General features: G+C 39.1%; 1 protein-coding gene across 4 annotated transcripts; it reads left to right on the top strand.

The window, feature by feature from the left end:
- Positions 1 to 444: 444 nt before the first annotated feature.
- On the top strand, positions 445 to 11200 carry pou6f1 (POU class 6 homeobox 1). Of its 4 annotated transcripts, XM_039604128.1 has the most exons (12): positions 445 to 810; positions 1478 to 1570; positions 2089 to 2168; positions 2504 to 2696; positions 2859 to 2995; positions 3543 to 3768; positions 5260 to 5519; positions 5606 to 5734; positions 6428 to 6661; positions 6803 to 6938; positions 7022 to 7190; positions 8667 to 11200. In XM_039604128.1, exons 4-12 carry the CDS (start codon positions 2513 to 2515, stop codon positions 9010 to 9012), a joined length of 1821 nt encoding a protein of 606 aa, XP_039460062.1. In that variant the 5' UTR covers positions 445 to 810; positions 1478 to 1570; positions 2089 to 2168; positions 2504 to 2512; the 3' UTR covers positions 9013 to 11200. The 4 variants fall into 4 exon arrangements, with proteins under 4 accessions (XP_039460062.1, XP_031597858.1, XP_039460061.1 ...); XM_031741998.2 differs by lacking the exon at positions 2089 to 2168; XM_031741999.2 differs by lacking the exon at positions 445 to 810 and having other exon boundaries at positions 875 to 1570.
- The last annotated feature ends 629 nt before the right edge of the window (positions 11201 to 11829 follow it).

The following is an 11829-nucleotide window of genomic DNA, read 5'->3' as shown; positions in this document are numbered from 1 at the left end:
GGTTAGTTTTGTGTGAGTCAACTAATTTATTCATCAACTAAATGATGACCTATGATCTCGGAACTACACACTCATTCCTTATGTATCAAATTCAAAATTAACACAGGATTATTCAAAATAGCACGACTGTCTACATCATGATCAAAGGTTATATATTATCTTCCCATTTAAAAAATATGTATAATAGAATATATAGAGCAACCACAAAAAAAACATATCTACGTCATTTTAAGAAGAAAGTAAACAAGTCTCCATAATTATTTCTGCTGCATTAAATCATTTAATTCTCGTTCAAATAAACGCAAAAACTGTGCGAATATCGTGATATTACAGACAAACAGCGGTGTTGGGAAATTGAAACTATCGGCACAGTGTTTCATGACAGCGTCTCCAGTGCTCGTCTTTGTGTGCGCTACTTCCCCTTTAAGAGAACCATGGCACCTCTCAAGTCGAGGCAGACATTTTTCAATGCAAGATTTTTTCTTGCATAAATTATGTTCATGACGTAGTGCAAAAGGCCAATTTTGTAGCAATTTTGTCCGACTTTACAGCTCAAATAGGATTCTGTGAGACACCTCAAGGATTTTTGATTATCTGAACTGTTGCAGAAAGGGCATCGTCATTAAATATTAAGAGACAGGAGATCCTAACATTGCAAGCCTCCTTATCAATGCAAATACCTCTTTTGTGTGCAGTCACAGCGCCTGTCTGGGAGCTGAGATGAATTTTTAATTATGTGTGACTGAAACAAACTGTGACAAGGACCTTTTTAAGAGCCGGGGATTACAGGAAATAAGCTGCATATACGCGGTAAGTTGAATATAATAACCGGACCGTATTCTGGCTTGCTCTTCGCGCATAGCAGCGAAATGGCGAGAGGAAATGAGTTTTGGTTAATATGCAATGTTCGTAATTAGCATAATTTATATATTTATGATAAAGAGAGGGAAATACATAATATTCGGTCTCTTGGCACGGATCGAGATGATTTCCGTCGCCTGTGCTCCGTGCTTGCTGCTTGTCCTTAAAAGTGGTCGACGCGGCGAGACTTTTATTGGCCAGGATGGGGGTGGGGAGCCCATCAACACCCGCTGAAGTTTTTGACAGATCCCCATATCTAACGGGGCATTGCAGCAGGAAACGCGCCGTCTCGAGTGTTTTTGCGATCCGTGGTGGACGCGTAACCACTTAACGTCCACGACCAGCGTGTTTGATCACGTTTTCTGCAGCTTAAGTGCAAAACAGTATGGCCTGTTTACAGGCCCCTTCCAAATTGTCTACTCGTGCAATGACTATAATAGCAATGAATTGAAAAGAAAGGAAAAAAAAACTGTCCTCTGCATTTGGTTCTGTTTAAGCTGGGTTTGTCATTAAAGTGCAGAGACTGTGGGCTTATACGGAAAACTTGATACATATTTTAATTTCTAAAATGCTTCCACATTTTTTAAATCACTTTTTTTCATTTTTGTTTACCCAGAATGCCAGGAAGACAGTGATTGTGGTGGTGCAGCAAGCCATGAACTCCCAGGATCTGCCTGCCAAAGATGCCCCACTTACTGTCAATGAGCAGGTAACACTCATGTGTTTGTTAGGAGCAGTGGACCCCCCCTCCCCAAGCTACTCTTGCAGTGAGCTTAACTAAACATAACTTTGCCTTCGACTTGTTTGCTGCTGTTTGCTCCTGTCACCCTCCATGCGCCAGCGTGCCACTTCATAATGGAATGATTAACTGTCACACAGCAGACCACTGAGATCCCGATGCACTTTTGTGTTTTATAGACTAATAATATCTATGCTTGTGTTGGAAACGGTCTTTGAATTGCCATGCTTAATAATTAATTGTGGTTTTTCTCTCTCTAGTAACATTGTGTCTAGACATAGTCAGCAAACAAAAGCAATGCTCTTCACGGAAGCACAAAGGCGACCTTGAAGAAAGCATTGCTTGAGCTGCTTGTTGGCTGATGCTCTTATCATTGTTTATGTGTACTCATGCTCTTTTCATTTGTGTCTCTTTTTTTTTTGTTTGTTTGTTTTTTTTGTTTGGTTCATTTTGTCCTAACATGTGCTCGGCTTCTCTGTTCTCCTTAGCCATTCACTGTCTGACTGCAGAAGTCTTTTTTCAGCCATTTAAATCCTGCACTTTGAAATTCCCTGCCAAAGACAACCAGGTATGCATCCTCCTCTCTCTTCCTGCATTGTCTCTCTGCACCTTGTCCTCCAGCCCAGGTTGTCTTGCTGCCCCTCCGCTAGGTCTGTCATTATTGTATACCATGAGTCATCAGCTAAGTTCTTCCAGAGGGAATTGACAAGGTGGAGAAATACTGAATTTACAGAAAATTTTTTACACCCCTCTGGTGCTAGGTCAGATGAGAATTATCTCCTGTTGTTTCATAAAATAATTGCACATAACTAGTTTATTACATTTTTAATACAAACTCAAACAAAAGCAGAAGCCTTCTTTGCATTTGAGTCCTCTTAGATTTAAATCCTGATCGCTGTGCAGGTCATTGTGATGTCTGGCCATGAAACCATTCGAGTGCTAGAAGTAGAAGTCGATGCGTCTTCAGCCTCTTCAGCAGCTGATGGGAAGGGCGAATGCAAAACTGATGAGGGAGTGGCTGAAGCTGGAGAGCAACCTGATGCCAGCAGCACCCAGGACAGCCCCACAGTGCCCCAGAGCACAGGGGGTGGTGTAGGTAAATCATTGTCATCCTTGATAATGCTGGATAGCAGAGAACTCACTTCTCATATATCCAGATTTGTAGTGAATTCTTAATAACATCTGTGTGATTTAAAAAAAAAAACCCCAAAACAACTTAAAATGTCATTAATAACCAACTCTGGCTGTGCTCCTGCAGTGCTGGGTGAGCAGCAGGTGGTGTCTGTGGAGCCTCCAGCTCCTATGGTCCAAACTCTGACCCCTGCTGTTCCCATCAGCGTGTCTCTGCCCCAGCACCAGGCTGCCATGCCCATCACCGTGCAAGGCTGTCCACAGGTCTGACTTTTTGAGATGCACACACACTGCACCTCATATTCATATTTAACCATCAGAGAAACAAAATAGTTTTGCTGTCTGATTTTAAAGGTTGGTAGAAAGAGCTTAGAGTGGGTGGGAAAGCCATTTGGATTTTTCTCATTTTCCATATTATTCTTGTAGAAAAGTAATGCACCAGAGAGCCAAGTGTCAGTGTTATTACATTAAAAAAATCATTGTAGGTGATTTAGTGAGGTTATATACCGATGCCATTGTGCACTGTGTAAGTAAAAAAGATGAGCAAAGTTTAATCCAAGTTGCTGAACACATAGCCTGAGGCTATTAGCACAACATTTTCAGCAATTTCAGCAGTAAAAAGTAAAACCCCTAACATGATTTTTTTTTAAAAAGCTTAATAGTGGAGTTTTTCAGTCCACACACAGTAACAGATGTATGACTATTTAGTTTCACTGTGTAAAAACAATAAAAATATAGTATAGAAAATAGTCCACTGAAAGCACATTGAATACCTCGCAGGCATAAATGTTGATGGAATTTCTTTCTCTAGGTGCTGACCCAGGAAAGTCTGGCCACTCTGATGACGGGTATGATGGCACAGACGGGGTCACTGGGTCAGCCGCTGCTCATTCCTCTCAGTATGCCGGGCTCCATCGGCGGCCAGGGCGGTTTGGCTGTTCTCACTCTTCCTACCACCAATGTAGCTACTCTCCCTGGTCTCACAGCGGCTAACCCAGCTGGAAATCTCCTCAAACTGCCCTTTGCTGGCTTTCAAGGTAAAACAATGTGTGAATGTCTGCTTTTATTTGACCTCCTATATCTTCAATATGTCTGCATTTGTGTTGACAAGATTACAATTAAAAAATGTAACAACAAATGCAGACATCATTATCTTGACTTGAATTTTTTATTATCAGTTCATGTGTTTTAGGTGTAGATATGACATTTTCAATATCTAACCAGCTTTTTTATTGAATCTTATGACCTTTTGTACATTTGATTGTGATATGAGAATAATAGTGCTTGCTTAAAGGGAATTGTTGAGTTTCAGCTCTATATAATATGCTCTGCAATGACCTATACTGTGATTTCAGCCTCTTTGAATGAAAGAAAATGAAATTATTAAGTTAATATATCTGATGAAGTAAACTGCCTAAACGGCATAAACATCTATGTCCTCCTATTATACTTGTAAATGTGTAATTGATGTTTCAGGTCAGATTTATAAATTGGTGTGGTAAACACTAAACAATGAACGATAAAATCTAAACCACAACAAGTAAAAATGTTACTGCGAGCTAGTGTAGACTGTATATAGAAAATGGAAACCTGTTTGTCAGTGTAGTTTCATTGTGAAGTATCAAGCTGAAAGTTTTCTTTTCCTCAATCATAGCTTTTTTTTAAAAGTAGACATCACAAATACAGATAAGATGCAAACCAGTGGAAACTGCATGCTCATTGGTTAACTACTTGTCAGTGATACAGTTAAGCACACTTTGCTCTATCCTCCTTTTTGACTCTATTTTGGAATGTAATCTATAAAATGATAATCTTGCTGTGTTCAGACAGACTTGTATCTGGTGATTGAGGCCATAAACTTATCAGGAAAGTCTAAACCAAGGCCATAGATCATGACAGGGCTGTTTTCCCATAAAATCCAATGCAACTACACGCATTTTTGCAAGCACAGTTGCCCTCTGTTGACCACTAGAAAGACTGCAGATTTAAAGGCAATTTTGCGTCGGCTTCATTTTCCAGACCTAACAGCTTCATTGGACTGTACTAAGTACACAGAGTTGCTAGCATAGCTGTAGACTTGCCAACATACTGTATATGTAAAAAAGTACTGCAATACCTACACACCTACACATGCGCTACCTGCCATGGATGCTCCAAGCGCACAGTTTCTATGCTGATGTTAATGTCAGAAGAAGTTTGGAGTTCTTCAGTTACTGAATCAGCAAAGAGCTGGCTACCTTTATTGACTATTTGCCTCAGCACTCTGTAACTTTACCTTGTCTACAACTTTGTGCTGAGCTGCTGTGGTTCTCAATCTTTGCAGTTATACCACTTGCAGATAGTCATGGAATATAGGTGGGCAGAAATTCCACAAACTTGTTATAATGTTGGTATCCTATATATGTGTGTGTGTATATATATATGTGTATATATATATATATATATATATATATATATATATCATATATATATATATATAATATTGCATAATTGCAGAACAGTAGAATGTTGCATAATATCTTTCTCAGCTGCAACCGTCCTGAACTCAGTCCAGCCTCAGCTGCAAGCCAATGCACAGGCGGTGTTCCAGTCTCAGTCAGCACCCATTCAGCAGGTGCAAGCAGCCATGCAGCAGGTGACACCTCAGGCACCCCAGGTAACCAGTGCACAGATTACTGTTGCTCAGGTGGGAACAGCCCAGACGACCACTGCCACCAACACCATCTCTCCATCCAACTTGTCAGTGGCAGCCCTTCAGACTGCAGGACTCTCCATTAACCCCGCTATTGTAAGAAATCTCTTCCTCTGTTCATACCATTCTTCATTTGTCATCTTTCAAATACACAATGAACATGTTATGATCTTTGTGCCTAGATCAATGCTGCTTCCTTGGGAGCGCAACCGCAGTTCCTCAGTTCCCTTACGTCCACTCCCATCATTAACAGTGCCATGTCCAGCATGGCTGGAATCACCAGTCAGATCATCACAAATGCCCAGGGACAGGTGAGTGCCAGAAAATACTGCTGCTGTAATAATGTCAGTGAGCTTAGATTTAAGTAATGACCTTGTCCTGTTCTCATCCTGTTACCCGCCTTTCTTCTCTCTACTTGATTGTTTCAGCTAACTGGAAAATGCCTTTAATACAATGAAAGCAAATCCTGGCAGCAACACCATTGTCCTTGCAGACTAGAGCACATATTGGACGCCATTAAAAAGAGAAATGAGACGAATAAGGGATTGGCAGACAGTGTTGTTTACTTACTTAATGTGGCTCACACTTTTGTGAAACTTTTAAAATGATGCATAGTGAACTATAATCATTCCAAAGACAATTATATTGTTTTCATGCAGGTCTGTTATGGAAAAATTGCCTCCAGCCTCCAGTTTGCATGAGTTCACAGTGCTATTTCAAGGCAGTAGAGCATAAGACAATTTCAACTGAAACTGTTTGACCTCTAAATAGTTTCATTACTCACTCCCACCATTATTGCAGCCTTTTGGACTTGTGTAGTGTTTAGTATTGAAAAATACAAGGCTTCTGTGACAGAACCTCTAATAGGATGTACTTATTCCCCAGTAGCAAAAACACCACCATATCAGGATACTGAGTGTCCTAAAAGCGGATTTAAGTGAAAGTCAGCTGAGAAGTTTATATTTAAATGTTTGTTTGGATTTCATTTTTAACAATGTTTTTAGGTCATAGGGACACTCCCACTTTTAGTGAACCCAGCCTCTCTGGCTGGAGGAGCTGCAACTCCCACACTTCCGCTCCAGGGTCTCCAGGTCCAGGCTGTGGCCCCACAGCTGCTTTTTAACACACAGGGACAAATCATTGCCACTGTAGGGAATGGTCCTGCTGCAGTCGCAACTTCTGCAGCAGTTCTACCTAAAACCACAGCTCCTCCAACACTTACCAAACCTAGCACACAGGTAGGAAATGACAAGAAGTACTGTTTGAGGTTATGACAAATTAAAATATTGTTGAACATTTAAATATTGGGGATTTGTTTTTGTAAAATTGGATTATAACACATTGAATCTAACAATCATTTTTATAAAAAATCCTCCCAGGCTTCAGTAACAACTGTCACCCAGTCACCGGTTGTCATTGCCCCACAGCCGACTGTACTAAAGACCGCCACCACACTCTCCTCCACAGTTCCCATCACCTGTGGAGAGACAGCAAAAGTGGGCCAGCTTGTCAGCAGTATGTACACCTGCTTCTCCTTCCCAACCACTGATCTGTTTTAAGTAAGTAGGTATTTTTAACCAGATTCTTCTGAATTGTAGAACCCCAGCAGGCAGTCAGCACAGAGGAGGGCATTAATCTGGAGGAAATTCGAGAGTTTGCCAAGAATTTCAAGATCCGTCGGCTGTCCTTGGGGCTTACTCAGACACAAGTAGGGCAGGCTCTTACTGCAACTGAGGGTCCAGCTTACAGCCAGTCTGCCATTTGCAGGTATTACCCTGCTGTTTTTGTTGCTCTCCATGCAGATGCTTTTTTTCTTCTACTTTTTTGCAATTCTTGTGATTGTAATTCATCTGTAGCCTTCATTTTATACAGCTCACACGTCTGTCTTTTATGTAAGAGAAATGAAAATGTAACTACAAGGGAAAAGCAAAGTCGCTTAGAATATCAGGACTAATTTTACTAACTACATATAAGTCATGCAGTTTATTTTTAATATCTATGCTCACACTTTATTCTTTAGAAAGTCGCAAGTTTATCTGTCAACATGCTTTTCAACAGTCATTAAATAAGAAAAACAATATTAATAAAATAATTTGGTATTATAATTATTGTTATAGAAATAAGGAAAATTAATTATAAATCTATTATATTATGATATAATAGAACAGTGAATTACAACGTTGCAACTCACTCTCCTTTTTCTTGGTTTTCTTTTTTACACCCGTATTGTCTGTTTGCACATGTTTAAATTAATTTATGGACCTCTCTTCCGTTTTACTAACAGAATATGAAGAATTGAGGGTAGATAAAGACTTTAACACTACTGTATATATAGTCAACCAAGGTTATCAAGAACCTAGTAAATTTGTCTGCTTGCAGTCTGCAATAAAAGGCCAGCTTCGCTAACAGGTACACAGTATATTATGCATTGCATTTATTCTGTTCTCAGCATCAGTTACAACTCTGTCTTCAGCCATGTTTGAGTAATGCCTTTTTGCTTGCAGTCGGCATTATCCTAAACATAAATTTGTCTCCAGAGCTTTTAAGTCTTTTGTTAACTTTTCCTCAAATATATCACCTTTGGATTTTTTCCCATGTAAAGTACTGTAAAAATACTTTATTTCACCTTATATCACTGCTGAATCAATGACAGGGATCATTCACACAGCAAGATTAACCGCTCCAATGAGACATGAATAATAACAAACCTACAAACACCCTACAAATCTTAAAGCCATTATTACAGGTAACTGAATTATACCTGTGCATTTGCTTCGGCACAGGTCTGTTTGTGCATAAATTGGACTTATGCACAGCTCATTGAGCATGCATCCAGGTTTACTGTGGAGCTGCGTAACATACCATGTATTCCCATTATTGATGTGCTGATCACAGTTGTAATTAATTTGTGTACTGGATAAAAATTAACATTCTCAATAACAGCAGATGGGTTGCAGGGGGTTGATATAATACATAATTAATGATGATGGCTCCATTTATTTTCATTTGAAACCAGCCAAACGTCTTTGAAATGTTACTGTATCATATCATCAGGCTTACATATATATCCCACTGAGAAATAATGGCAATGCATGTTAGGGCCTCTAATTTGGAGATACTAATTAGTTTGGGCATGTGCAGTTTGTGGTTTGTGTGCATGCACATTCAGATGATGTCTGAGCCATTTCTCGCATCCCTAATCCCTCTGAAAAAGTTCAGATTGAACTTTCTTTTCTTTTGCAGGTTTGAAAAGCTGGATATCACCCCTAAAAGCGCTCAGAAGCTAAAGCCTGTGTTGGAAAAGTGGCTGGCTGAAGCCGAGCACTGGAACCAGAAAGGCCAGCAAAATCTGATGGAGTTTGTCGGTGGGGAACCTTCCAAAAAACGCAAGAGGCGTACTAGTTTCACACCTCAGGCAATAGAAGTCCTCAACTCCTACTTTGAGAAGAATGCTCTGCCAACAGGGCAGGAGATTACAGAGATTGCAAGAGAGCTAAACTATGACCGAGAGGTTGTGCGTGTATGGTTCTGCAACCGGAGACAGACACTGAAAAACACAAGCAAGATCAACGTTTTCCAGGTTCAGTAGTGACCTCATTCTGGGAGATTTTCTAACCGATCTTTTATCCTTTTGGGAATTTGAACATGTAATTCAGCAGCACAGAAGTGAATTGTGTTGTAAATATGACTCCATGAAGGTTGAAAAAATAGCAACTTTTTGAGAAAATGAAGAAATTACACAGATCTTTTGAAAGAGTGCTAAAACTGAAGTATAATTGTGTTCTACTTGTTTACACTACTTTTGTGTGGTGCATACTAAGTCAAACTGCATGGTCCTCTTACCTTATACAGTGATATTAACATGTTATATTTAAAACAGTTCATGAACTTTTATACAAGTGGTTTTATAGGCTATCCCTCTGACTTATGTTAAGTGGTTATGTATTAAGTCACATTGAGTTTAGTTACATGTATGTCACGCTGCGACAATGGCTTGATATTTGAATATGAATATGCTTGGGTCAGAATGGATAATGTGAAATTTCTAGCTGCTTTAATTTATATCCAGAAAGTATTTGTCCTGCATGAGCAGCTCTGCAAACATAAATGCAATGTTGACTGACTGACATAGGACTCTGCAGGCTGTGGCTCTGCAGAGTAGTGGTTTACACATTTGCCTAACAGGAGAAAGATCCTGAGTCCTCACAAGGAGGACACACAAATCTCTTTGGGGTTGCATCGGGAGGGCATCCAGCATGAAAATTCCAAATCAAACACGTGGAGCTACCTGCTTAGGTGACCTCCTGTGAGTAAAGGAGAGGCTGAAAGTAGCTTCTTTTTCTATAAGACTTTACAGACTATATTAACATTCATTTCATCAGATTTATTAGGTCCAATAAGCCCTAAAAGTCACAGACTCCTGATTGTGTTTTGGGACAATCATAACTTTGATATATTTAGTTGCTCATCATAAAGGTGAGCTTAAAATCTGTGCTCATCCTGTCGGTAATGGATGTAAGGTTTCTTTTTCTTTTTTGCACCTGTGTGAAATGTGTGACACTGCTCAGTGTCCATGGGTAACAAGTTAAGTTATGAAACTAGCATTATAGCTTGGCCTGTCATCTATGGTGCCACAAGTGTAAACTTCTTTTTTTTTCGTGACGCTTTGTTTGTTTGTGACTAACTGATTGTGCAAATGCTCATAACGTTTGTATGTGAATTCACCGTCATCTGACCTATTTTTACACTTTTTTTCTTTACTCTTTTTTAATTCTGCTTTTAGGTGCTCATATTACTCTGAGAGTATCTTTTGCTTTCTCTTTGCTCATTGCTTTGACTGTTACATTTTTCATCTTGAGTTTGATTAAGTATATTTGGAAAATGGGAGCTTAATTGGTCTATTATGAAGTCGATTTAAAGCGGTGTCATACCGTTTGAAACATTAGTAGCATTTTTAGGCACTCTTAATAAGCCTAATATCAATCAAATTGATTAAGTAAATTTAAAAAAGTGTGTAATTAACTGTTCAGTGAAGGAAAGCAGTTTGTGGTTTGGTGTGTTATGATATTCAGCCTAAGCGCTTAGTGAACACTTTGCACATGCAGTATAAAGCTACTTTCTGTGATGGAAGAAAACAAAAAACAGTCTTCTTTACCGATGTTTCAAGGATTCTTTGCACTTTAGTGACAGTGAAAGGGTTATGAATGGTTAATCTACAGTCAAGGTTTCAGTTTTGTTTTTGAAAGAATTCCGTCTTTGCTTTTTAATGTGCTTGAACAGTACGAAGCTTTGCAAAATGTAGCAGTACTGGCAACAGTGCAGCCATCAACCTGACAAGCAACATCTATTATTAAGATTCGCTTCCTTTTTATGCAGATAAAATGTCAAATACTGCAAAGTATAAAGGCTATTATTATTCTGTTATGAGTTTGTGAAACGAATAATACATTTTATGTTCCAGTTAATATTTACCTTTTGAATGACGGTATGAAGGCCTTTGTTGCGGTGGACATGTACCTAACCATAAAGTAATAAATATTACAAAGGTTTTGTTTGCCTTGGTGATCAGAAAGGGAAGGCAATATATCATATTGATTAATATAAGTTGTCCAATAAGATAAATTAGATTAATAATATGAAAGTTATATTAATTTGATTCAACAACAAACATAAAGCTTTGTGTTTTTGGAGGAGAAGGGAAAAAGAAAATTGGAAGCTGTTGGGTTTTTTTTATATAATTTTTTTGTCAAATAAATAAACCCATCTTTATTACTTACTGATTGTTGTCTGTTGATATACATGACTCAAAAAAGGAAAAAAGAGTGTCTTTATTAATATACATTGTGGGCCAGTCATCTTCGAACTGCCCACACACTCTGGTCACAGAAGGCCGAGCATTGTCCTGCACCCGAAGGAGCCCAGGGCCCACTCCACCAGCAAAAGGTCTGACAGTGGGCCTGAGGATTTCATCCTGATACCACAATTCATGACATGTGTCTCCAGTCTCTTTTATGTGTATTACATGTGGTCAGTGTGAATTTGCTCTGATTTATAATGACAATAGGGCACCAGTGGGGGACCTGCGAATTTTGATGTTCTCAAGTGAATGCCAGTTAAGCTGCATGGTGCTGGGCTGCTAGCACAGGTTCTGACTGAAGGATATTGGGCAAGTTGACAAACTGAATGTGACCACCTTTATTCCCGCTTTTAAAAATTATTTTGTTGATTAGTTTAATTAATTATTAATTAATTATTTTTGTTTTAAAGCTTGCTTGGTTGGAGACCTTTCTTTGTGGAAAAAGAAATGAGGCACAGTGAGACAAGGGGCATAGTATAAAACAATCCTTGGGGATTTTGTGACAGAATTTCAGTTTTTACAAGTTAATTGGTGTGGTTGGTCAAGTAA

The sequence above is a fragment of the Oreochromis aureus genome, linkage group 20 (assembly GCF_013358895.1).
Source record: "Oreochromis aureus strain Israel breed Guangdong linkage group 20, ZZ_aureus, whole genome shotgun sequence".
NCBI lineage: Eukaryota > Metazoa > Chordata > Actinopteri > Cichliformes > Cichlidae > Oreochromis > Oreochromis aureus.
The sequence above is the reverse complement of the archived record's forward strand: the minus strand, read 5'-3'. Positions and strand labels throughout refer to the sequence as shown.